This window comes from Ovis aries, chromosome 26 (genome assembly GCF_016772045.2).
Source record: "Ovis aries strain OAR_USU_Benz2616 breed Rambouillet chromosome 26, ARS-UI_Ramb_v3.0, whole genome shotgun sequence".
Lineage (NCBI taxonomy): Eukaryota > Metazoa > Chordata > Mammalia > Artiodactyla > Bovidae > Ovis > Ovis aries.
The window spans coordinates 41,696,415-41,723,203 of record NC_056079.1 but is presented as its reverse complement, the minus strand read 5'-3'; the positions used below and the strand labels follow the sequence as shown (position 1 = coordinate 41,723,203).

The following is a 26,789-nucleotide window of genomic DNA, read 5'->3' as shown; positions in this document are numbered from 1 at the left end:
AGGTTCTGCTTTTAATGGACCCTCAGGTGTTGCGTATGTGCTCAGTGGATGAAAACAGTGGGCATGTGTGAGTGGTATTTGGGGCACAGGTTCCTGTTTAGGTACTAGACCTTCACTTCCCTCTCAGCTGTTTGGGATTCAGTAGTTTCTGAATCCATATGTGACTATATGACTGGAAAATTTGTCGAAGCCATGAAAACCCATTTGTAGGAAACTCAAGTGGCCAGCTTTTTTAAAACTTCCCCAACTGTTTGAAAGGACTGTATTTCTTTTTTTCAATCCCCTTTTTAAATTAATTTATTTTATTGAATTAATTTAAGTAATTTATTAATTTTAATTGGAGGCTAATTGCTTTACAGTATTGTGGTGGTCTTTACCGTACATTGCCGTGAGTCAGCCGTGGGTGTACATGTGTCCCCCCCTCTCCCGCCTCCCTCCCCACCCCATCCCTCTGGGCTGTCCCAGAGCGCCAGCTTTGAGCGCCCTGCTCCGTGCATCAAACTTGCCCAGGGCGTCTATTTTACATGTTTCAATGCTGTTTTCTCATATCATCCCACCCTCGCCTTCTCCCACAGGGTCCAAAAGTCTGTTCTTTACATGTGTGTTTCCTTTGCTGTCTTGCATACAGGGTCATCATTACCATCTTTCTAAATGCCGTATATACACATTAACATGCTGTTTTGGTATTTCTCTTTCTGACTTACTTCATTCTGTATAATAGGGTCTTGTTTCGCCCACCTCTTTAGAACTGACTCAAACTATAGCCGAGTAATATTCCATTATGCATATTGCCACAATTTCCTTATCCTTTCATCTGCCAGTGGACATCTAAGGCTGTTCAGATTCAAGCCTGCATACAGCTAAGTTGTACTCCTAGGAGTATCTCCACTGCTACTGTATTGTTGAATTTCTGTATTTTCCTTTTTAAGCAAACTGATTTGAGGGTGGAAACCTCTATTTGAATGTAAGTTGACCAAGAGGTAACTGTCCTGCCTTATATTTTGGTGTATGTAATATTGATGACTGCAAAACTAGGAAGTCAAGGGGTACCCAGAATCACAGGCAAGTTTGGCCTTGGGCTACAAACTGAAGCAGAGGAAAGGCTCACAGAGTTTTGCCAAGAGAATGACTGGTCATAGCAAATACCCTCTTCCAACAACACAAGAGATGACTGATTCTACACATGGACACACCAGATGGTCAGTACCAAAATCAGATTGATTATATTCTTTGCACCCAAAGATGGAGAAACTCTATACAGTCAGCAAAAACAAAATCTGATGACTGTGGCTCAGGTAACAGCTCTTTATTGCAAAATTCATACTTAAATTGAAAAAAGTACAGAAAACCACTAGGCCATTCAGGTGTGACCTACTTCAAATCCCTTATGATTATACAGCGGAAGTGATGAATAGACTCAAGGGATTAGATCTGGTAAACAGTACTGAAGAACTACAGATGGAGGTTTGTAACACTGCACAAGATGCAGAGACCAAAACCATCCCAAGGAAAAAGAAATGCAAGAAGGCAACGTGGTTGTCTGAGGAGACTATACACATAGCTGAGAAAAGAAGAGAGGCGAAAGGCAAGGGAGAATGGGAAGGTTACACGAACTGAATGCAGAGTTCCAAAGAATAGCTGGGAGAGATAAGAAGGCCTTCTTAAGTGACCAATGCAAAGAAATAGAGGAAAACAACAGAGTGGGAAAGACTAGCGATCTCTCCAAGCAAACTGGAGATAGCAGGGGAACATTTCATGAAGGATGGGCGTGATACAGGACAGGAATGGTAAGGACCTAACTGAAGCAGAGCAGAGTAAGAAGAGGTGGCAGAAATGCACAGAACTGTACGAAAAAGGTCTTAATGACCCAGATGACCACGATGGTGTGGTCACTCACTTAGGGCCAGACATCCTGGAGTATGAAGTCAAGTGGACCTCAAGGGCATTACTGTGTACAAAACCGGTGAAGGTGACAGAATTCCAGCTGAGCTATTTCAAATTCTAAAAGACGATGCTGTTAAAGTGCTGCACTCAGTATGTGAGCAACTTCTGAAAACTCAGTAGTGGCCACAGGACTGGAAAAGGTAAGCGTTTTCATTCCAGTCCCAAAGAAGGGCAGTGCCAAAGAGTGTGCAAACTGCTGTGCAGATGCACTCATGTGACATGCTAGTAAGGCTGTACTCACACTCCTTCAGACTAGGCTTCAGCAAGTGTGGGAACTGAGGACTTCCAGATGTACAAGCTGGGTTTAGAAAAGGCAGAGGAACCAGAGATCAAATTGCCAACATTTGTTGGATCATTGAGAAAGCAAGGAAATGCCAGAAAAGCATCTACTTCTGCTTCATTGTCTACACTAACACCTTTGATTGTGTGGATCACAACAAACTGTGGAAAACTCTTAAAGAGATGGGAATACCAGAGCACTTTACCTGCCTCCTGAGAAATCTGTGTGCAGGTCAAGAAGCAACCGTTAGAACCAGCATGAAACAATGGACCGGTTCCAAATTGGGAAAGGAGTAGTAAGGCTATGTATTGTCACCCTGCTTGTATAAGTTCTTTGCAGAGTACATCATGCGAAATGCTGGGCTGGATGAATCACAAGCTGAAATCAAGATTGCTGAGAGAAATGTCAACAGCCTCAGATATGCAGATGACACCACCCTTATGGCAGAAAGTGAAGAGACTCTAAGAGCCTCTTGATGAAAGTGAAAGAGGAGAGTGAAGAAGCTGGCTTAAAGCTCAGCATTCAGGAAACTAAGACCATGGCATCTGGTCCCATCACTTCATGGCAAATAAGTGGGGAGACAGTGGAGGCAGTGGCAGGTTTTGTTTTCTTGGCTGCAGAATCACTGTGGACGGTGACTGCAGCCATGAAATTAAGACGCTTACTCCTTAGAAGGAAAGCTGTGACAAACCTGGACAAGGTCTTAAAAAGCAAAGACATCACTTTGCCAACAAAGGTTCTTATAGTCAAAGCTATGTTTATTCCAATAGTCATGAATGGATATGAGTGTTGGACCATAAAGAAGGCTGAGACCCAAGGATTGAAGCTTTTGAATTGTGGGTGCTGAAGAAGACTTTTGGGAGTCCTTGGGACTGCAAGGAAATCAAACCAGTTGATTCTAATGGAAATCAACCCTGATTATTCATTGGAAGGACTCTTGCTGAAGCTGAAGCTCCAGTACTTTGACCACTCAATGCAAAGAGCTGACTCACTGGAAAAGACCCTGATGCTGGGCAAGATTGAGGGCAGGAGGAGAAGGAGACAGGATGAGATGGTTGGATGGCATCACCAACTCAATGGACATGAATCTGAGCAAACTCTGGGAGATACTGGAGGAGAAAAGAGCCTGGAGTGTTATAGCCCATGAGGTCACAAGACTGGGACGGGACTCAGTGACTGAACAACAATAACAGCAATATTGGGTTGACCAGAAACTTTGTTCAGGTTCGGGAAATCCCGAATGAACTTTGTGGGCAACCCGACACAGTCTGCTCTCAAACTAGTGTTGTCCTCCTAAGCCCATGAGGAATCAAATGCAGAACACTCCATCAGCCCAGGCACATGAGGTTTCTGCAGAAAAGTCCTGCACGCTGAGCATGAGCTCACACTCAGTGACTCCCCTCTACACTGTGACACAGTCCTGCCGTAAAGGGGGATCCGCTGGAGACCATTACTGAAGCTTGAGACAGCAGAACGGGTCGAGAGAGACACAGTCACTGTTGAGGGCACACAGGCGGGAAAGGAAGCGTAGCGAGAGAGAGCGCGCCACGGACGGAAAAGAACACGCATGCGCGAAAAAGCAGGCTGGGCCTGATGCGGCGTGTGCTCCTGGACGTCCTGTGCACACTGGACGCTTATCAGAAGTCTAGTGACTGGTCCTTAGTCCAGCCTTCGCGGGCATCCTGTCTTGCCGGAGGTGGGAGTGATCCATGGCTGTGTGGTTGGAATGGGCCCTGGGACCTGAGCAGGGAGCCCCAGCTTGCTGAGCAGGCCAGGGGAAAGGGTCTAGTCGTGTGTTTCCACGTCTGTACTTAAAAGGGACTGGGAAAGACTTTCTTAAACTTCAGTGTCTGTGCTGTGAAGTTTAAATTGTACCTGGAGCTCTCAGGAAGCTGCTCTGGTCTACAGCCCGACGGAACGCGCTCTGCGGCCTCCTTGGCCAGGCGGCTGCCATCTTCACGGGCCGCGGTTTCTAGTTAGCGTTTCGTTTCCTTCTCTTACTGCCACTTGCTAAAGGTGGAATCTGTTTCCAGGTTCTTTCTTCAGCTGTGGGAGGGTTTTTGTTTCGCTGATGTTCATTACTTCAGTCTTACGGACGCGCGATTCCCCTCACTTAAAGTGGTTTCTGCAGGTTTGATGTTGCCGCCGATACGCTGGTCTTAGGGTGTGTTCATTGTTGGGACAGTGCTCCTGAGTCGGTTTTGAGAGAAGAGCACTTGAGATGTCAAGGAGGGTGGTACCACTGACATTTTTTAATGTACTGTAACAAGCTGTTCAAATAAACACTTTCATGGTGAGCCTCTGGCCAACACCCACTTGAATGACGGTAACCCTGCTATTTTTGGCCCTTCCTCACATGGTTCACTGATTTATGGCACAGAGGCTCCAAATATTTCCTCTCCGGGTCTCCATGGAAAAGTCTTTTTAGGAGGAATGTGCTTCTCACTGATCTCAGACTTCCTCAGTAAAATCACAGTGCAATTTATCTCCTGATCAGAAAAATGGTTGAAAAATGGAAGCTAAAAATAGGGGTTACTACTGAAATCTTATTTGAACTGATCATTTTTACTGTCGTTGTCAGCTTTGCAGTTCTGACGAATTTATTTGCTTTACAGTAGTTTTCTAAATTAAGTGTAGAAGCTGCTGGTCAGAAATATTGGGTTGGCCAAAAAGTTTGTTCAGGTTTTTTTATATGCTGCTTTCCCAGGTGGCTTGGTGAGTAAAGAACCCGCCTGCGGTGCAGGAGACACGGGTTCGACGACCCCTGGGTCAGGAAGATCCCCTGGAGGAGGGCGTGGCGACCCACCCCAGTGTTCTTGCCTGGAGCGTCCATGGACAGAGCAGCCTGGCGGGGGCCAAAAGGAGCGGACACGACGGAAGCAACTGAGCGCGCGCGCGGAAACCTGAGATAGCTTTTTGGCCAACCCAAATGTTGGCCTCAGCATTCAGGAGGGTTGGTTCAACCCTCCTGAAATGTTCTCTTCTCTGTCTCCACTCTTTCCCTACACGGCCTCTCGCCGTGTTCAGAACAGCGGTGTGTCCGTGCGGGGACTGTTGCCTCTGCTCTGGAGCCCACACGTGTGCACTTCAGGAGGCGGGGGATGACTGCACGAACACCCGATGCTGCGAGGCTCCTTAGACCCCGGAGGGGTGCAGAGCCCAGACAGCTCCTCCTGCTGCGGGGGGCCGGGCCTGGGGGAGGACTCGCCTTAGACCACAGTCATCACAGAGGATGACCCAGGGGGTAGCTGGTTACTTCCCCAGTTTGCACACGAGTGAGGAAACTGAACCCCAGACCTGTCCATCGTCAGGATTCCAGCCCAAGTCCTCACGCCCCAAACCGTATATTCTTTCAGAATTGTTTCGCAGTGTTGAGTAGACTCAGCGGTAAAAACAACCAGCTCCTGATACGTGCAGTAGCTTAGACGGGTCACAAGAGCATCATGCGGAAAAGCCGCGCTTCAGAACGCGGCGCCCGTGTGACTCCGATCATAGCGCCTTCTTGAAGCGACAGATTTGTAGAGAGGAGGGGCAGAGCTGGGTGGTTGAGATTCAGAAGGGAGGGAAGCGGCGCTGACTGTGGACGTTGAAGGGCCTCACAGAGGGCGTTTGTGATGGACTGTTTGTTCTGTGCTTGAGGTGGTGGTGGCCACACAGATCTTCAGGCGACAGAGCCCGCAGGAGCGCATTTCCAGGAGTGCGTGTGACGCTGGATGCCTGGGAGAGGTCAGTGCCGGGGTCGCGGAGTTTCCCGTGATTTGACGCTGTCGTTAGGCGAGATGTTACCCTGGGGGAATGAAGGGAGGAGGTGTGTGACCTGTCTATGTTGTTTCATACAACTGGCCTGTGAATCTGTTGTTGCCTCAGAATTAAGTTTAAACACTAATAAAAGAGGCGTTGAGGCTGAGCAGGAGAGCGTGGACTTCAGGTCAACAAAGTTATCAAATTCCGGCTCCACCACTCACCAGCTGTGCCGCCGTGAGTCAGTTCTTTGACCTCTCTGTCCCTGCCTCTTTTCTTTTTTTAACCACAGTAAGTTTAGTGAAAATTTATCATCTCATATAGACCCAAAATTAAATAGGAAACATTTTTTGTTAAAAAATTAAAAGTTTTTCCTCTCCATAAAGCCTTAGGATTCACTCTCTCAACCACTTGCACGTATAGCATACAGCCGTGCTCGTTACATCCATCGTGTCGAATGTTACATCCTTGCTGCTCTTGTTCAGTCGCCGAGTCGTTCAGTCGCCCAGTCGTGTCCTAATCTTTGCAGCCCCAGGACTGCAGCATGCCAGGCTTCCCTGTCCTTCACTGCTTGTTTATCTTAAAACTTGTATCTTTTAACTGCCTTCATCCTGTTCCCTCACTGCCCACACATCTGATCTTTTTCTGAGTTTGTTTGGTTCTGAAGTAGAATTGACCTACAACACTGTGTTAGTTCCTAACACACGACATGGTGACTCGATATTTCTGTGCAGCTCAGAATGATCGCCACGATCAGTGCAGTGACGATGTGTCGCCCTCCGAGGATATTGCCCAGCTACTGATGGCACTCCCCGCTCGCTGCGTTTCTCACGTGTGGCTGGTTCACTCTGTGACTGCAAGTTTGGCCTCTTGGTCTCCGTCACCTGTTCCTCTCCCCCCACCAGCCTCCCTGTGGCAGCCACCTATTTGTTCTGTGACTATTACTAAGTGGTTTTTCCATTTGTTCTGTGTTTTAGATTCCACGTGTAAGGGAAATCGCACAGGGTTTATCTCTCTCTGCCTGACTGGCTTCAGTCAGCATTAAACCCTCTAGGTCCGTTTGTGTTGTTCCAGATGGCAAGATTTCATTCTTTTTTGTGGCTAATATCTGAGCAAACTCTGGGAGATGGTGAAGGGTAGGGAAGCCTGGGGCGCTGCAGTCCATGGGGTTGCAAAGAGTTGGATACGACTGAGCAACGGAACAACAACAATATTCCATTGTGTGTGTGTATAAGCTACATCTTTATCCATTCTTTTATTGATGGACACTTATACTGCTTCCATATCTCGACTACTGTAACACCTTCATGAGCATATATGGGTACATGCATCTTTTCAAGTTAGTGTTTTCCTCTTTTTCGGATAATACCCAGGAGTGGAATTGCTGGGTCGTATGATAAGAATGTAAATTAGTGCAGCAACAATGACAAACAGTATAAGGATTCCTCAGTTTCTTTATTTAAAAAGGTTTTTAAATTTTATTCAGATAGCACTGGCATATTGTGTTCGTTTCAGGTGTATGGCGCAGTAATCTGATGCATGACTATATTTTTAATAAGCATCACAGTAAGCTTAGTTAGCATCTGTCATCTCCCACAGTTTATTTTTAAAGTGAGCAGGGTAATACTACTTCCCTCCTTTACTTGTTTTGATGATTAACTGGCCCAGAGTAGTCAGTCAATGTCTAATAGGTTTTTTTTTTTAATTGATTTACAGTGTGGGGTTAGTTTCAGGTATACAGCAAAGTGATTCCATTATACACATACATATGTTCATTCTGTAATAACCTATATGGGATTGAGTAGAGTTCCCTGTACTGCACAGTAGGAGTTTGGGATTACCATTTACCCACCTAGATACAGAAAATAGATAACCAACAAGGGTCTACAGTACAGCACAGGAAACTCTGCTCAGACAGGTTTTTAAAATACTGTGTTATATACAGAAGCCGCTCACCATTTACACTGGATCGTAGAAATACTGTCTTTTTATCTAGCACTTAAAGGGCCAGGTACTCTCACTTCTCTGCAGAATTTTGATATCACAGGTATTCTCTGTTTTATTAACTTCGGCCCATTTCTTTCTACTTTCATGGGATTTACTCTGTTCATTTTTCTTCCTTAGTTGTCTACTTAGCTCATTAATGTCTTTCTTCCTTTTTAATACATGCACTTTAAACTGTAGATTTCTCTTTTACGACTATTTTAGCCACACAAATTCTGGTATTAACAACCCAGCATTTTTATTGTCACTCAGTTATAATCATAGCTGATTTTTTTCTTTGATCCGAGAATTATTTGAAAATAGGATTTTTTTAGTTCGCAGTCCTACGATGGGAGATCTTTATGGTCTTAGTAATCTTTTGAAGTGTATTAAGCTTTCTTTGTGGCTTAGCATGTGATCAGCTTTTAATAAACATTTCCTGTGTGCTTATAAATGAAATCATTCAGGATATCACTTTCTGAAACTCGATTTTATTTCGCTCGGCATAATTCTCTTGCAATCCATCTAAGTTGTGGTTGTTTTTGTTGTTGAGTAGTAAGTATTCCAGGAGGACTTCCCACGTGGCTCAGTGGTAGAGAACCCACCTGCCAGTGCAGGAGACGCTAGCGAGTCGGGTTCGATCCCTGGGTCAGGAAAATCCCCTGGAGGAGGGCTTGGCACCCACTCCAGTATTCACGCCTGGAGAATCCCATGGACAGGGGAGCTTGGTGGGCTACAGTCCATAGGGTCGCCAAAGAGTCAGAAGTGACTTAGCAACTAAAGAACAACAATAGTATTTCATGATATGGATGCACCAGTTTGTTTAACCATTTACCCATTGAAGGACAAATGGATTCTTTCTTGTTTTTAGTTATTAAAAGTAAAGCTGCTATGAACATTTCTGTATATTTGTGTGAGCATAGTTTTTATTTGGGATAAACGTCCAAGAGTGCAATTGTTGGGATGTCTGGTGAGCTCACATTTAGCTCTATAAGAAGCTGCTGGCCTTCTTTCCAGAGCAGCTGTGCCGTCTGCTCGTGCCAGCAGTGACCCGGTTTCTCTGCATGCACCTTGCTGACATTGAGTGTGTCAACATGCTTAACTTTACCATCTGCAGGGCGTAGTGCTAACTCCCTGAGCCTTTCAGTTGCATTTCCTTAGTTGCTAATGACGTTGAACACTTTTTCCTGTGATTATTTGCTGAGAATGGAATTTCATCTTCATTCAGTCCCTTGATTTTTTTTTTTAATTTGGTTTTTCATATTTTCAGGATTCTTGCTACATTTTGGCCTTGCTGACCAAATCTACTTCAGTGAAAATGTCCCTCGGTGACTGTAGATGTCTCATTTTCTCCATATAATTCTGCCAACTTTTGCTTTTTATATTTTTGTCTGTGTTTTTAGGTAGAACACATTCAGAATTGTTCCATCTTCTGATGAATTATTCATTTCATCATAATGCAGTTGTTCTCTTTATTCATTTTCGCCCTAAATTATGTATTTGTATGCTTTGCCTTAATCATATATTTGATCTGATAGTGATAGAGTCATTCAGGCTCCTTTTTAGTTAGGTTTGCATAGCCTGTGTGCTCTGAATTGAGCGTTCTTGGGGGGACACTCTTCTCCCAGGTCCAGTGCCGACAACTCCACCCCCACGGTTTCCCCAGCACGTGTCTTTGCTCGCTCTCTCTCCCATAAGGCATTACCTTTTCAGGCTTGGACGTTTGCTAAAAGACTGGCTGCTCAGGTGTCATAATTTATACAGGGCTCGTGGCTCAGATGGTGTAGAATCTGCCTGCAGTGCGGGAGGCCAAGGTTTGATTCCTGGGTCGGGAAGATCCCCTGGAGAAGGGAATGGCAGCCCATCTCAGTGTGCTTGCCTGGAGAATCCCGTGGACAGAGGAGCCTGGAGGGCTACAGTCCATAGGGTTGGAAATTGCTGGACACAACTGATCGACTAAGCAGCTCAATTCCAAATCCTCGTCACAGACAGACCTAAGGTTCCATCTCCCTCCTCCATGAGGGCATCAAAGCCAAGCCCCACCCCAGACAGCTACACCGCAGGCTTGTGTGCCTGCTGTGATTTTCGGGTTTCAGTTTCAGAGTCTGGGGATGCCCCATGTACCTTCATACTTGCATTTTAAAGAATGTTAATTATAAACATTACAGTTATAAAACTACATTGAGGAATGTATTTTTTTCTTCAGCATTTGCGATGTGCAGGGGTTGGGGGATGGCCAGGTAATCTGGTCTGGGATGTTGCTAACAGAGCAGGCAGTTCCCAGGAGGAGAGCTCATCTAGCCTGAGAATGGTGTCATGTTAAACAGTTGCAGAAGACTGGATGTGTCCTTTCTGACCTTGACTTCGTAAGGATTCAGCAAATCTGATGTTTTGGACCCTGGAAGCCCTGCTGGAGTGATAGCACCTATAAAGACGTGCAGTGTGTATTTCTTGGTTCAGAGTCATTTTGAACTTGGGGTACCAGAAGGACTGGTCTTGAGAACACCAAGATTTTTTAAAATATTTCAGCTTATAAATTTGAGACCATTTATTAACACGATGTTAATAAATAGCATTAAAATCTCATTGTTGCTTACATAAGACTTTTGTAAAACAGAATTCTATCAGTTATAAAACTGTTAAGTTTTCCAACTGAAGTTCTTTAAAAATGTTTCTAAGCATGTTTCAAAATTATGCCTAAGCAAAGTACAGCGGTAAGCTATTATAGGTAGGCTGCACTAATAGTATATTCAAAATGCAGAATTTAAGGAGGAAAACATCTGTATATTATAACTAGTATAGCTTCTCCATAAACTAATTGTATTATTTACATACATGTTCTAGTTCATGTTTTTAAATTTTAACATACAATAATATTCGTTTCCTTTTTGTAATATTGCCATGTTTTTTAAAAAATTTTCGAAATGTACAAAATCCTTCAAATAATTGGAATCTAAGAAAAGTTTCAGGTTTTTGCTTTTGAACATTTCCTTCTTTGAACGTTTTTTAGAGCCTTGAGTTAGTTTTCCCCTTCCAAGCATTCCTGCAGTTGCACCAAGAGTAAACTCAATCCCCAGAACATTCATTAAATGATTAGACTTTCGTTAAGTGGTTAGAATTCATCAGAAGCAGAATGTCATGACCTTGCCACTGGAGTGTAGTCCTCTGTGCCCAGAATGACAAGTTCTGAAATAAAGATCTTGCTTATTGATTATTCTTGTGTGCCAGAGGAACAATTAAGTGTCTGTTGTTGTCTAGTTGCTCAGTCGTGTCTGACTCTCTGTGACCCCATGGACTGCAGCACACGAGGCTCCTTTGTCGTCCACCATCTCGCAGAGTTGCTCAGATTCATGTGCATTGAGTCAGTGATGCTAACTGACCATCTCATCCTCTGTCACCCCCTTCTCCTTTTGCCTTTTAATCTTTCCCAGCATCGAGGTCTTTTCCAGTGAATTGGCTCTAAGCATCAGGTGACCAAAGTATTGGAGCTTCATCTTCAGCATCAGTCCTTCCAATGAATATTCAGAGTTGATTTCCTTTAGGACTAACTGGTTTGATCTCCTTCCATTCCAAGGGACTCTCAGGAGTCTTCCCCAGCACCACAGTTCAAAGCATCAATTCTTTGGCATTCAGCCTTCTTCATGGTCTTCCTCTCATATCCATACATTACTTTTAATACACTGTCTAGGTTGGTCTTAACTTTCCTTCCAAAGAGAAGTGTCTTTGAACTTCATGGCTGCAGTCACCATCTGCAGTGATTTTGGAGCCCAAGAAAATAAAGTCTCTCACTGTTTCCATTGTTTCCCAATCTACTTGCCATGAAATGATGGGACCAGATGCCATGAGTTAGTTTTTTGAATGTTGAGTTTTAAGCCACCTTTTTCACCCTTCTCTTTCATCCTTGTCAAAAGGCTCTGTAGTTCCTCTGCTGTTTGAGTGGTGTCATCTGCATATCTGAGGTTATCGATACTTCTCCCGGCAGTCGTGATTCCAGCTTGTGAATCATCTGGCCTGGCATTTTGCATGACATACGCTGCATATAAGTTGAATAAGCAGGGTGACAGTATACAGCCTTGTCATACTTCTTTCCCAATTTTGAACCAGTCAGTTGTCCCATATCTGTTTCTAATTGTTGCTTCTTGACACGTATACATGTTTCTCAGAAGACAGGTAAGATGGTCTGGTATTCCCATCTCTTTAAAAATTTTCCACAGTTTGTTGTGATCCACACAGTCAGAATCTTTAGTCAGTGAAGCAGAAATGGATGTTTTTTCTGGAGCTCCCTTGCTTTCTCCATGATCCAGCCAATGACCCTGAGGGTTATTTTGTCTAATAAAAGGTGTGTCTTTGAGTTAGGATTGCCATCATCAAGTAGTCTCCGAGCAATAGATGCTGGAGAGCATGCGGAGAAAAGGAGCCCTCCTACACTGCTGGTGGAAATGCAGTTTGATACAACCACTATGGAGAATACAGTGGAGGTTCTTAAAGAGGGGTCCCACTCCTGAGTATGTATCTGGAGAAAACCATAATATGAAAACATTCATGCCCCCCAGTGTTCATAGCAGCACTATTTACAATAGCCCGGACATGGAGGCAACCTCAGTGTCCAGTGTGTGTGTGTGTGTGTGCTCAGTTGTGTCCAACTGTTTGCAACCTCATGGACGGCAGCCCAACAGAATCCTGTCCATGGAATTTTCCAGGCGAGAATAATGGAACAGGTTGCCATTTCCTTTGTCAAAATGCCCAGAGGAATAGATAAAGAAGATGTGGTTTATATACATACACACAATGGAATATTTTTCAGCCATATAAAAGAATGAAGTAATGCCATGTGCAGCTATATAGATGGATGTAGAGATTATCATATTAAGTAAGTCAGAGACATATCATATGATATCACTTATATGTAGAATCTAGGAAAAATAGTACAAATGAACTTAGAAAACAGAAATAGAAACAGGGGGTGAGGGGGAAGGATAAATTAGGAGATTGAAATTAAGACACACTTTACTATATATAAAGTAGATCACCAACAAGGATCTGCTGTACTCAATATTCTGTGATAACTATGTGAGTGAAGAATCTGAAAGCGAACGAATGTGTGTGTAACTGAATGACTTGGCTGTACATCTGAAACCAACACCTTATATAAATCAACTGTTCTCCCTAGAAAACTTTTTAAAGATAAAAATAAATCCATGGCGCGGCTATTTACATCAGCTGTGTGTTTTCTTCTAGGTGACCTTCCGCACCAGAATCTATCACTGTAACATCAACAGCCAAGGCGTGATCTGCCTGGACATCCTGAAGGACAATTGGAGCCCGGCCCTCACCATCTCTAAAGTGCTCCTGTCCATCTGCTCCCTCCTGACAGACTGCAACCCCGGTAAGACTCCCAGCGGCGGAGGGCTGGAGCCGCTCGAGGCTGCAGCGTCAGCCCTTGGTTCACTGTTTACCACCAGGACCACCACTGGCACGGCTACTTTTATTATTGATTTTAAATTTCCATCATTTGTAACTCCTTTCTTTTTCGGCTCAGTCCAGTCATTAGTCTTTTTAAAACCTATTATTTGCCAAAAAGGAGAAAGCACAGTGTGTCATCAGAATGAATGAAAAATCATTTTATATGGGGAAGTGCATTTAACGAATGCCTTACATTCTGCTGCCAAATCATAATAGGAATTCAGATTGAATAGCCTAATCTTTAATTAGATGCCCACCAGAAGATGCTCGTTTGAGAGATGAGGACTTTTAAAACCCGACAACTCCTCAGGCAGCACCACAGAGGTCACATAGACTGGTGATTCAATTCACATGATAGTATACATGTTAGAACACATCTGTGCCTGTCTTGCATAGAAAATTCCACTGTATTGGTGGGGCGGCGCCCCGGGCCTGCGGGTGTGCTTCCTGCCGCGAGTTCTCCTTCCGGGTCTCCCTGGGCGCGTGAGGGCACGGCTCTGACCGCTGCTGCCAGCGGACAGACAAGCCAGTAGTTTACGTGTTTGCGGATTTGGGGGGAAAATAACAGAAGTCCAGAGCTTTTTCATTGGGGCGTTCATCGATGTTCTCAGTGAGAAGTTCTTCCAGTGTTTGATTAATAGTCAATACTTTTTGAGATTCCATCTTCCAAGTTCAGGAAATGCACTCACTAGATAAGCGAAGTTTCAGACAAGAGAGAAATGGCAAGTGGGAACTAGGGTCTCTCTTAGGCCCCGGGCTGGTTAATAAAACGCGTCGAAATTGTCATCTTTTCCATCTTCGTGTGTTTGTTGTTTTTCAGTAGTAAAAACTTATTTTTAATGAAGGCATTTTAAAGCATTTAAATTGTGATATATGTAAACTATATATGACAACGCTCTCAACACCGAGAAACTAAAATACAACTGTGCTAGATTATAAGATGTTTTAGTTCATTTACACCAAATGCCCGATTGTGTAGTTCAGCCGTGGTGCGCTAATTTAAAACTGAACGTAGACTTGGTTCTTTCAATCTCGCTATTCCTGTTTCAGTCCCATTTGTTGGTGTGATGGTGTGTAACCTCGTTTGGAAGTTGTGGCATCAGAACACTTTTCTTGTGTGTGGTATTTCCTTTGGGAAATGTTGTACCACGGGACTACAGTCTGCCTCCCCACATCCCAGAAAGTAATTCTGGGGTTTGCTGATACTTGGAGGGCAGTGTTTTTTAGAGAAGAAATTTTAGAGAAGAAATTTATTTTGAGAGGAAAGTCACTAATTCAGGAAACTTTTGCTGTCAAGTTATTACACTGTAATAACACCTTAAAGTCAGTTTTGTGTGTCAGTTATATCTCAGGGAAAGCAAAATAAATTTTTGAGACTCTACTATCTATGAGGCAGTTTTGCCCACAAGGTAAATTTCTTATACGTGAAATATGCATAGAATAAGGCGTCAGGTCACACTTAGGACAGTTGGTGCCAAGAGACAGCCTTACCCTAGTGGGAACCACACTGACGGAAATGGGCCCATCACCCCAACTGTTCTCCTGCATTCCAGAACAGCCTTCTCTGACCAATCGAAAGGTTTCTGTTCCATAAATTAGTTTCCTTTTTCTGTGTCACAGGAAATTACAGATACGTTCCACAGGAGAAAAAAAAAAAGCATTTATAAAAATCATCCTTGATGGAAACAAAATCACATAAACAGATTTTGAAGATCATGCTATGAATTTTAAGAAAAAGCCTAAAGCTAACATTGTTCCTAAAGTTTCACCAACTAGAGTTGGCTTATCTGGTATCGTAATAGAAAATTATCTGTAAAGTACATGGTAACAAGCTAAATATTCATCCTTTAACACATAAAAAAGATTTCTAGCTGGTACCTCAGTATATGTATGTTTATGTTCACACTTCTAGAGCCTTAAAAAATAGTTACCGTAAGCAAGTCAAAGTGCCCATTGTTTCGTTCATGGGTTTATTTCACGTTGTTTTCTGGTACCCTTCCCTCCATTCTCTGTCCGTTTTTTTCTCTAGATTTATGTTGAACTTCAGTCTGGCCTATTTTCATGTGATTACAAACATAGATTTAATAGAATATGAATAAAGACTTTCCTGCACTGAATCCGTGCAGCTGTTTTCACACCAGAAATGCTGTCAGCTCAGAAGTAGGTTTTTCATAAAGATACAGGTTTAACCAACTTTGTGAGGGCTATCATTCTTGTTCCTACATGAACTGGGGCGGGAGTGTCATCTTTTTTCATACTTTTCTCTTAATTTATATTTATCTCTTCCAAGAATTTGGCCCATTCAAAGCTAATATTTCAGGGTAAGGCTACACACCCTGTCTTGCTTGATAGTGAGAGTCAGCAAATATAAATTTCAAAACCAGCTCCACTGTTTATTAACAGTGTGACCTTGGTACCAGCCATTTAACTTTGCTCAGCCTCCATTTCTTGTATAAAACAGAGATTATCCTCAGCTGTACCTAAGGCACAGGATTCCTCTGAGTTTAAAAGGAGATGATGTATGTGAAAACTCTACAGTAACAGGTTGCTCTTGATGTTATTTCCCAGAGTATTTAGGACTCCGCATGTACATACATTAGATGTGATCTGTGCCCAGGAGGCTGCATTTAACCGAGAGAAGGTAGAACTGGAGACTCTCGCACACCACCTCCTGAGCAACTGACGCGTTGGGATTTTTCATCCGAAGAAAGCCTAGTCCTGAATTCCTGTGTCCATAAACTGTGACGCTGTGTGATAGGAGTGCTGAGACCCTCTTCTCTCTTGGGAAGGACCGCTCAGAGGGCGCTGTCCGGCAGCGCGCCGGCCGTTGGGGGTGCCGGGGGCGCTCCGTTCCGGGGGCCGCGGTGGGGGTCTCCCTGCGGGCCTCCGCGGGCTGGCCACGCTTCGCAGGGGGGCCCCTGGGCCCGAGGCGGTGGCTGTCACCGCTGCCGGGGACAGAGCGCCGGAGCGGTAGAAGCTGCGAAGCCCGAAGGCCCGCACCAGGGACTCCCCTGGCGGTCCAGGGGCCGAGACTCCGCGCTCCCAGTGCCGGGGGCTCGGTTTCCGTCCCGGCCTTGAGGAACGGGCTCCTCCTGCTGCAGCTAAGACCCAGTGCAGCCGAAATAAATAAGTGAATGGCTTTTTGATAAAAACAAAGGTCAGCACCAGCCTCCCCGCTCCCCTGACTGCGGTCCTGCTCTGTGAGCATGGTTTCATCCAGGAGTCGCTGAAGTTTACAGTTCTAACCATGTTTTCATGGAACGCTCCTATTTGTAAACACTCTCGTCTCAAGCATATGTTACAGTTAAGCTCTCTTCTACTTAATTTCATCTTTTAAAGTTTGTTTTTGCTGTTTTGTGGCTTTTTTAAAACGCTTAGGTGTTTTAGCATATTTGTTTTAGCATATTTGAAATCTATTTGTTATTTAAAATCTGCCTGTGTAATGGTCTTCAGGCCTATAAATATTAATACCGGGTGCTTTCCCTCACACAAAATGAACTATCCTGAGGACACTGACAATTATGAAATAAAAAAAGGTCAGCAGTGTCCTGTCCCAGAGGCTTTATTCACAGAGTAGTGTCCAGAAATATTCATCTCTTTTTCATAAATCTTCTTATCATCTGGCATCGTTTTGCTAATCTCAGTTCTCCTTTCTGCTGTGCTCCTGTTGCTTTTGAAAGGGTTATGAACTTCTTTGATCCTTCCATAGATGCTGTTGTTTTTCCCTAAGTGCTGAAATGGGAGATGCTGGCGTTTCATAATACGGGGAAATTTTGGAAAGATAGCTTGGTGGTTATAAACGTTTTTGTTCCACACTCTCAGTTCATTTGTACCTAAGCCTCTGTTTCTGTGGCATGTTCTTAATAGAACCATCCAGGCCTTTTGTTGCTCTAAATTTCTGCTTAGCTGCTAAGCTTTCTCCTTGATTCTGACTGTGAGCATCAGATTACTGGCTCCTCTCTGCCTCAGTTTTCTTGTCTGTAAAATAGGCTTAATGATAGTGCCTGCCTCAGGAGATGTTATGAGATTCTTGTCCTCTGATGAAGTTATTTGATTCATAATGTGATTTTGATGCTGCGTTGTGAAAAAAATTCCCCTCAAGACATATGGCTCTTAGGAGATAATCAGAAGTTGGAAGACAGAGTATTTGATATTGAGGAATTGTTGCCAGAAATTTTTAGGCATAAGAAAATGCAATGGCGATTATGACTTTTCTGTGCATGGTTTCCTTTTGAAGATCCATACTGAGTGCTTTGCAGATGCACCCTGTACCTCATCCACACTCACCTGCTTCAGACTGTAGGCCGCCCGTGGAGAGCCTGGACAGCAGGGCCCCACGTCCGTAAACAGCCCTGAGGCCCTTGTCCTCCACTTCTCCAGCAGGCAGAGCTGCCCCGGCCAGGCCAGAAGGTGCTCTGAGTGCACCCACAAGCATCGCACTCGCCCCTCCCCCCATCACCTCCCAAGTAAGAATCTGGGGTTGGTTACTCCCAGTCTTTGATTTATGCAGATGTTTATTAGAACAACAAGCAGATCTGAGAACAGCAGCTAACTAACCCTCCATCTTGCACAGCGAGGAAGCCGACGGTGCACATGGCTGCGGTGTCGTTGGTAAGAGCTCTGGCCCTTCCAGGGGGACTCAGTGGGGGAAGGAACCTCTCCCCGTAGCCTGTCCGTGGAGCTCAAACGCCCCCTTCCCCAGCATCGCTGCGCTTGGTTTCAGATCGCTTAGAGACTGTTCCATTTAAACAACAAACACAATCCTATCCACCAGTCGTCTCAGATATCTTAGCTTTGATCGTTATTAATTGTTTTTGACCTGGTTATGGTTACATAGTAAATTGTGTTGCTATTAAGTAATTTAAAATTTTAGTTGCTAGTGACTGCTGAGTGGTGGGAACCATAAAACAGCATTAATTATTTTAACACAGAGATGTTTGTGTGATTATTTACACTAAGGTGGTGAGCTGTTAGACTGACGAAAGCTGCATAAATGGAATTTAAGAGGATTCCATTGCTTACGACAGCAACACAAACCTTCCTACTCCTGCACTTGAGAACTGGCAGAGAATAATTTATTTCACTTTATTTAGAGAAAACTGCGAAAGTGATAACCTACCTATTTTCAAAGCAGGCTATCTTAGAAGGAATGCCAAAAAGAAAAGCTGATTTTTCTAAAACAGACATTACAGATGGCTGTGTAGACATCAGATTTCTTCTGATGCCTTTGACTTTTATACAAGTGAGAAACTTAAAAAGTAGATAGACATGGTACAACATACAGCTAACGTCAAGCTATTTTCTTTGTGAAAATTTGGCTTCCCTTTGAGAAGATTACATGCTGAATTCCAAAAGCCATTCTAATCAGGACTTCCAAATATGGGTGTAGATAGTCTATAATTTGCAGTCATTTATCTCCTCGGACACCTTATACAAGAAAAACAAAGCTGTAGTTGTGTGCAGTTAAATCAGTCTGCCTGGTATTTTAAATACCAGGAGAGTAAATAAAGTCCACAAAATGTACTGTGTGCCGGGCCTCGGTTCTGGCTCAGGAGTCGCTGCTGCCTCCTGGGGACCTGCTCCCGTGGCGCCCATAGGCTTACTGAGATCAGATTGCAAACGTGCTGTGGAGGGTGTGGAGGCTCTAGAAAAACCGAGGCTTCACTGAGAAGGATGAATAAAATTGGGGAATGTGCATCACTAAAGAAAATATTTCAGTTGCGTGAATTAAGGAAGTTTCACAGAGATTGTTCTATGCCATCATAAGTTAGGCTTAAAAAACCAGAAAATAACAATTCTGAGATATTCACCTTGATCTGTATATTTATAAATGTGACGTTTAAGTGCTATTAAAAGGATTGTTTCCCTACTTTGTCATTCTGTAGAGAGGCAGGCTTTATAGTTGTCTTACAAGGTATTTTGGTATTTAATAATGAAACTGAAAGATCCAGTTGGGTGTAGCATTTTAAATACAGAACGATAAAGGAGAGTTTAAATTACCTAACCGTGGGTTTAGACTTCGGATTGCCGTGCAGTGAAACAAGTGAAAAGGATTCGTCTTTGAGACATAGAGTTGGCAGGAAAGGACTGGGGGCTTCAACGTATAGGTGAGAGGCGAAGGCACCATGTGCTAACCTGCCTTGAGTGTTTCTCCTTGGTGTAAGCAAGTGTTTATCTAACACAACCATCTCTTTGCTGTCTTTCCTGAACAGCCAAAGTGCCTAGGTTAAAAAGAACATTAGCTGTTTATTATTTTTTGATAGATCATTGTCCAAAAATGCTAACCTTCCAAAGCTTTGTTGCTTTCCTAGTTAAATCCATTACCTTAATAGGTCTGGTTCTTTTAAAATGGCAAAAACTAGACTTTATCACATTTGTTGATACATGGGAAGAGCTGAACTTAAAATGCGCCAGTGAAGTTTCACCTTCACAACTTAAGCAAAGGGCAGTTGGGGAAGCTGCTGCCGGTGGTAGCAATGGGAACAAGCTGCTGCCGGTGGTAGCGATGGGAACACATCCTTCTGTGTCTCTGGCTTCCGCCTCCTTCTCTGACCAGGAGGAGCTGCTCTCCCACGTTCCTAAAGCAGGGGGCGGCCCCCGGGGCAGTCCAGTCCCCTCTCTTCTCAACCGTGATGAGGTCATCCCCTCATCCTCTGTAAGGAGTCTGATTGGTGTGTCCTTGGACAGCGTGTCCAGTCAAAGTCTCATCATTTCAGTGCAGTTAAGAAGGTTAGCCTGATTAGCAGGCTTTTTTAATGAATTGTGGAAATTTTACAGGAGTGAAGACCCAATCCTTCTAAATACACATAGGAAACATTGGTAAATGTTTAGACTGGGCACCCTGGAGACTCTGCTTTATCAAGGAAAGGAGTGAAAGTGGGTTTTTCACATTCAGAAAAATAGAGAAAATGATTATAACGAACCCTAACGTATCCTTCACCTAATTTAGATTCAAAACATACCTTTATATTGGGGTTGGGGTAGCTTTACAGGTTAACAAGTACATTTTTAGGCAGGCTGACTAGTCTCAGTACTGCTTTCTACAATTCATTTTCATGGTAACCCTTTTAAAAAGAAATGGAAACCATCAGCTTCAGCACAGGTGTTCGCTCATAAATAGGATTAATACTTATTTCTCAAGGGGGCAGTGTGTGTTGTGCCCTTTAGAAACGAATGTGGAAGGTGGCCACTGAATAAAGTCTTGTTTTATAAGGAGAAATGAAGACAGGCTATTTAAGTGACACCCGTTTCAAATTGTTAACACTACACTGTTATTATTAATATGGAAATTGTATAATTCTGAAAAATTTAATAAAAATCCTCTAGTTGTCCAGAAATTCCCTTGTGTGTAGACGAAACATTAGGTGATTTAACGTTTTGCCTTTTTAATTTGAGTATTTGAGATTGTGTTACCTTGAGAAAATACCGTGGTTAGGAAAGCCTGGAGACTTCACGGAACCCCACCAGCATCCAGCCCCCTCACAGCTCAGGAGTAGTCCGTACTTCCCCTTGCTGTCTGCTTTCAGTATTTATTGACTTTTTGGCCACGTCGAGTGTGTGTTACAGAGCTCGGATCCTCACTGATCTGCAGGGTCTGTCCTTGAGGTGCCCGGGCTCTCTGGTTGCGCTTGCAGCTCCATCCCTCCGAGGCACGCAGGGTCGTAGTTCCATGACCGAGGACCGCAAGGCAGATCCTTGCCCGCTGGGCCACCCGGGAAGCCCCAGCTTCTCCTTTTCTAACTCACCTTCCGGTCCATATCTGACCCGGGCAGGGGGCGGTCAGTGACGGCACATGCAGTATTCTCATTTTAAAAAGAAGATGCGTCTGAAATGTTAGACTGATTATTCCTACCCAACAGCAATAACGGCTTTCTCTTTTCCTCCTGTGTCTGTTTGTCCTTTTCCTCCTGTGTCTGTTTGTCCTTTAAGAGATCCTAGAGCCCTGTGCTTGTTATGTGTGAAGTTGCTCAGTCGTGTCCAACTCTTTGCGACTCCATGGACTGTAGCCCACCAGGCTCCTCTGTCCATGGGATTTTCCAAGCAATAGTACTGGAGTGGATTGCCATTTCCTTCTCCAGGGGATCTTCCCGACCCAGGGATCGAACCCAGTTCTCCCGCATTGTAGACAGAGGCTTTACCGTCTAAGCCACCAGGGAATCCCGTGCTTGTTATGGGTTTGAGTTGTGTTAGTGAGGACTCTGAACACTGAGCTGTGTAGGCGCTCCTTTAAACCACAGGCACATGTCTTTCAGTGACAGGTGTGTTCCTGAGGGAAAATAACAAATCACCATATCTTAGGTGTATTTGAAGAACCTTCTGCTGGAGAGCATTCCATGAAGAGGCCAAGTGAAGCATTTTTAAACTTGAATGCTGAATGTCCCCACTTGTTTTTTCTTAAAAGTGCAAGAGTTTTTTCCCCCTAATTCAACACTGCCTTTCCTATGAGGTAAAGTGAAGTAAAAGTCGCTCAGTCGTGTCTGACTCTTTGCAACCCCATGGACTATACAGTCCACGGGATTCTCCAGGCAAGAATCCTGGAGTGGGTAGCCTTTCCCTTCTCCAGGGGATCTTCCCAACCCAGGGACCGAACCCAAGTCTCCTGCATTGCAGGCGGATTCTTTACCAACTGAGCTGTGAGGGAAGCTCCCCCATTGCCCCCAATGAGTCATATTGTTTGCGATACGGAGGTGCCTGGGCCCACTAACAGCAGCCTGCCGCCGTGTGCCTGCGGGCAGGAGAGCAGGCGGGCTCTTGTGGGGTGACGTCACGTCCGTGGAGAGCCCCTCCATCGCCCCAGACCCCAGCCCCTGACTTCTGTGCAGACCGGCTCCTGTGGTGGAAATGCATCATCCATAAGAGAAATTTGTGTAACAGAGAGGTCTTTTTTAACCCAGGTAGTCCCTTTTGTTGGCCCCACTGGGCCTTGTTTGCTGTACACGGGCTTCCTCTTTTTATGGTGCGTGGGGCTCCTCCTTGTTGCAATGGGGGGGGGGGGGCTTCTCACAGCAGAGATTTCTCTCCTGCAGAGCCCGGGCTTGTGGGAGCCTCCCAGACAAGGGATTGAACCCGTGTCCCTGCATTGGCACGTGGGTTCTTATCTTCCATGCCACCAAGGAGGTCCAAGGAGATGTCTTTATATTGAGCTTTGGATGCCAGCATTAGGCTTTTAGAGAAAAACTCTAGAAAACAGCACCCACCTATAGTGTATGAACAAATAACCATGCTTCTCTGGGGCAAAGACACACAAGAGTGCCAGTCACCCTGGTCCTCTGTAGAAGGATACGTCTACTCTAGGAATGTGTTATCTAAGGAAAGGTCACATAAGGCTGGTGTATTAACCCTAGCCCTGACTTCAGCCTTGTCCAGAATAATTCTGTGTCTGCAGAGAATGCATCTTTTCAGTGGAGTCACATTCCAAATACCATGGCTAGCTTAGACTTGGGGTTAATCACATCTGAGCTACTAGGGAAGGGTAAAAATGGTAGAGACCTAGTAGACACTAAAGAGATCAAGAAGAGATGGAAAGAATACATGGGAGAACTGTATAAAAAAAGATCTTAATAAAGCGGGTTACTGTGATGGTGTGGCTAGTCGCCCAGAGCTAGACATTCTGGAGTGCGAAGTCAAGTGGGCGTTACGAAGCAGTGCTGTTAATAAAGCTAGTGGATGTTATCAAATTCCAGCAGAACTATTCAAATCCTTAAAGGATGATGCATTCAAATCCTTAAGAAATCCAAAGGTTCTGCATTCATTATGTCAGCAAATCTGGAAGACTCAGCAGTGGCCACAGGACTGGAAAAGGTCAATCCTCATCCCAATTCCCAAGAAGGGTCGTACTACAGAATGTGCTAGCCATCGGACAGTTGTATTCATCTCCCATGCTAAGAAGGTCGTACTTAAAATCTTACATGCTAGTTTGCAATATTAAGCAAACCAAGAACTTCCAGATGTCCAGGCTGGGTTTAGAAAAGGAAGAGGAACTAGAGATCAAATTGCAAACATTTGCTGGATTATAGAGAAAGCAAGGGAATTTCAGAAAAACATCTATCTCTATTTCATCGACTACACTAACACCTTTGACTGTGTGGATCATGGCAAGCTGTGGAGAGCTTTTAGAGAGATGGGAATACCAGACCGTCTTACCTGTCTCCTGAGAAACCTGTATGCAGGTCAAGAAGCAACCTGTTAGAACCCAGTATGGAACTGATTGGTTCAAGATCGAGAGGAGAGTAAACAGCGCTGTCTGCTGACACCCTGTTTGTTTAACCTATATGCTGAGCATGTCATGAGAAATACCGGGTTGGATGAACTACACGCTGGAATCAAGATAGGCAGGAGAAACATCAGCAACCTCAGATATGCAGATGATACCACTCTAATGGCAGAAAACGAAGAGGAACTAAAGAGCCTCTTAATGAGGGCAAAGGAGGGGAGTGAAAGAGCTGGCTTAAGATGAAATATTAAAAAAACCCTAAGATCATGGCATCGGCCCCATCACTTCATGGCAAATAGAAGGGGAAGAGGTGGAAGTGGTGACAGAGCTCAGAATCACTGCAGACGGTGACTGCAGCCATGAAATCAGGAGATGATTGCTTCTCGGCAGGAAAGCTACGACAAACTTAGACAGTGTGTTGAGAAGCGGACACAGTACTCTGCCAACAGAGGTCCATATAGTCAAGGCTGTGGTCTTCCCAGTGGTCACATACGGACGTGAGATCTGGACCATAAAGAAGGCAGAGTGCTGAAGAATTGATGCCTTCAAACCGTGGTGCTGGAGAAGACTCCTGAGAGTCCCTTGGACTGCAAGGAGACCAAACCAGACAGTCCTAAAGGAGATCAGTCCTGAATGTTCCCTGGAAGGACTGATGCTGAAGCTGAAGCTCCAGCATTTGGGTCATCTGATGCGAACAGTTGACTCACTGGGAAAGTCCCTGATGCTGGGAAAGCTTTGAGGGCAGGAGAAGAGGGCGTCAGGATGAGATGGCTGGACGGCATCGCCTATGCAATCAACATGAACTTGGGCAAACTCCAGGAGATGCTGAGGGACAGGGAGGCCTGGCGTGCTGCAGTCCATGGGGTCGCAAAGAGTCTGACGCGACTGGGCGACGGAACAACAGCAACAGTCACATCTGAGTTCAAACTAGCCTCTGTCCGATCTGGTGAGAGTTTTTAAGTGAAAGATGTCTGTTCGTGGGAGGCTTTTGTTTGTGTGTCTGTTCAGTTCTCTGGAAAGCTGATCTAAAGGCACAGTTACTATAACTAGGCAAAGAAGCCTTTGACTTATTTGCAGAAGCTGCATTTGGGGAACTCAGTTCGGGCCACGTGTATCTTCATAGTGTGGATGAGGATACCCCAGGTAAAGAAGAAAAGGGCTCTAGATGTATATACTCCTTGATTGTGTATCTGAGTGGCTTTTTCTTTTTTCACATAGAATTATCTTTATTGTGTTGTCTTGTAAAAATAATACATACTTAACTAAATTTTTCTTAAATCAACTGTCATTTAAAGAGAAGTATTTCATTTCCGTTTGAGGCTCTGCAAACTTCAGTCCAGTGGTGGTGGTGGTGGTGTAGTCGCCAAGTCCTGCCTGACTCTTTGTGACCCCATGTCTGTAGACCACCAGGCTCCTCTGTCCATGGAATTCTCTAGGCTAGAATACTGGAGTGGGTAGCCATTTCCTTCTCCAGGGGATCTTCCCGACCCAGGGATCGAATCCACATCTCCCACATTGCAGGCAGACGCTTTACCATCTGAGCTACAAGGGAAGATTCAGTTCAGTGGGACTCAGCAGAGTATATCTGTTCTTTAAGTTTGTCTCATCCGGTGTAAATTTAGACTCACTGACCTCAACTCTTAGCCCCGGCTGTGACCTACTTCTCTCAACATTCCCTGCACCTGTTATCTTGTCCCTTAACATAAATCTAGATGTGGACAGCAGTTGCTACCAGTTTTTGTTATCAAGTCTATTGCCGTCTCTGTAATAAAAACCTCTTAATTTATTTGTGTAGAAGTCGCTCTCATCAAAAAGCTGCTGTATATATTAACTTTTGATGGACATTCTCTTCGTTTTACTTTTTGGAAAATGTCACGCAGGGCTTTTCCTTTTTAGAAATCAGCATTCATCTGGATTTTCCTTAGAGAAGTATGTAGTGCCTGGTGGAGTGGTTGGAACAAGCGCTTGTCCATTTCCACACGCTCCCCAAACTGAAGTCTTCCTCCACTGAAATCAGTTAATGGATGTATTTCTCAGTGTAAAATTTAGTAAATTTTCTGTATTTGAGGTGTGTTTCTCCCCCTAAATTATCTTCAGATCTCTGATGTCTGATGTTCTTTTGAATATTGGCTAAAGCTGTTGAAATTCCTGTTCCATCCTTGTCAGTGAAAGGCTCTGAAAACACAAATAAATTGAAAAGTGAAGCAGACCCTTAATATAAACAAACACTATCTTTACTCACATGGAAATGTGATTTTCACTTGGAACTCTCTATCCAACCAGTGATTCAAAGACTGTGTTTCCCTTACTTGAGAAATTTCTGAAGAAGCAAGAACACTTGGGCTAGATTTTAATGAACTTTTTCTTGATTATTTCTTTTTAAAAGTGTCTTATTTATTTACTGACTTTTCTTTTTGGCCGAGCTGGGTCTTGGCTGCTGCTCAGGTGTTCTCTAGCTCCAGGAAGCAGGTGCTGCCCTCCGGTTGAGGGGCACGGGCCTCAGTACTTGCAGTGCCCACGGGCTCAGTTGCTCTGCCGCACGTGGGCTCTTCCCAGACCAGGGATCCAGCCCGTGTCCCCTGCATTGACAGGCGGCTTCCTTACCACTGGACCACCAGGGAGGTCCTCTTTAATTATTTCTTAAATTAAGATCATTTAAGGATGAAGACTGCAGTGATGAAAAAGGACTCTTAATACCCCTCAGTTCAGAGTAAAGCAAGTCTCGTTTTAAATGATAGGGAAAGAGTTATGCAAGACTTGTATCCTTTAGGTCAAAGGTCTTTCCTGTTCCCCTAGATAACCTCTCCTGGTGGGTGTTCTGTTTCGTCTGTAAAGTTTAGGGCCAGCAGTGAGTGTCTCGCCCTTTAAACGGGTCCTCTTTTCTTCTGTAGCCACACCTTTACTTGCACTCTGGTCTTGAGGTAGTTGAGCGTTAATTTCACGCTCAGGCACAGTCGCTCCATTAACGCTTGTGATGAGCACACTCACTAACGATCCTCCCTGCTTTTCCACACCTCTGTCCACGCGCTTCGTTGTGACTTACTCTGTTTCTGTGGTGATTACTTTATTGAGCATAACTATTCTATTGCAAATCATTTGACTCTCTTTTGGCAGAGTGAGGCATACAATAAGAGATTAAAGCTTCCCTCGTGGTGGGTCCAAAGG

The 26,789-nt window shown here is 44.3% G+C and overlaps 1 protein-coding gene across 2 annotated transcripts in view; it reads left to right on the top strand.

Annotated features, from left to right (window-relative positions):
- Window positions 1-26,789, top strand: part of UBE2E2 (ubiquitin conjugating enzyme E2 E2) — a 357,439-nt gene that overhangs the window by 295,720 nt on the left and 34,930 nt on the right. For both annotated transcript variants that reach the window (XM_027962475.3, NM_001134307.1), the window contains 1 exon segment: window positions 13,187-13,334. In XM_027962475.3, coding sequence (XP_027818276.1) covers window positions 13,187-13,334 — 148 coding nt within the window.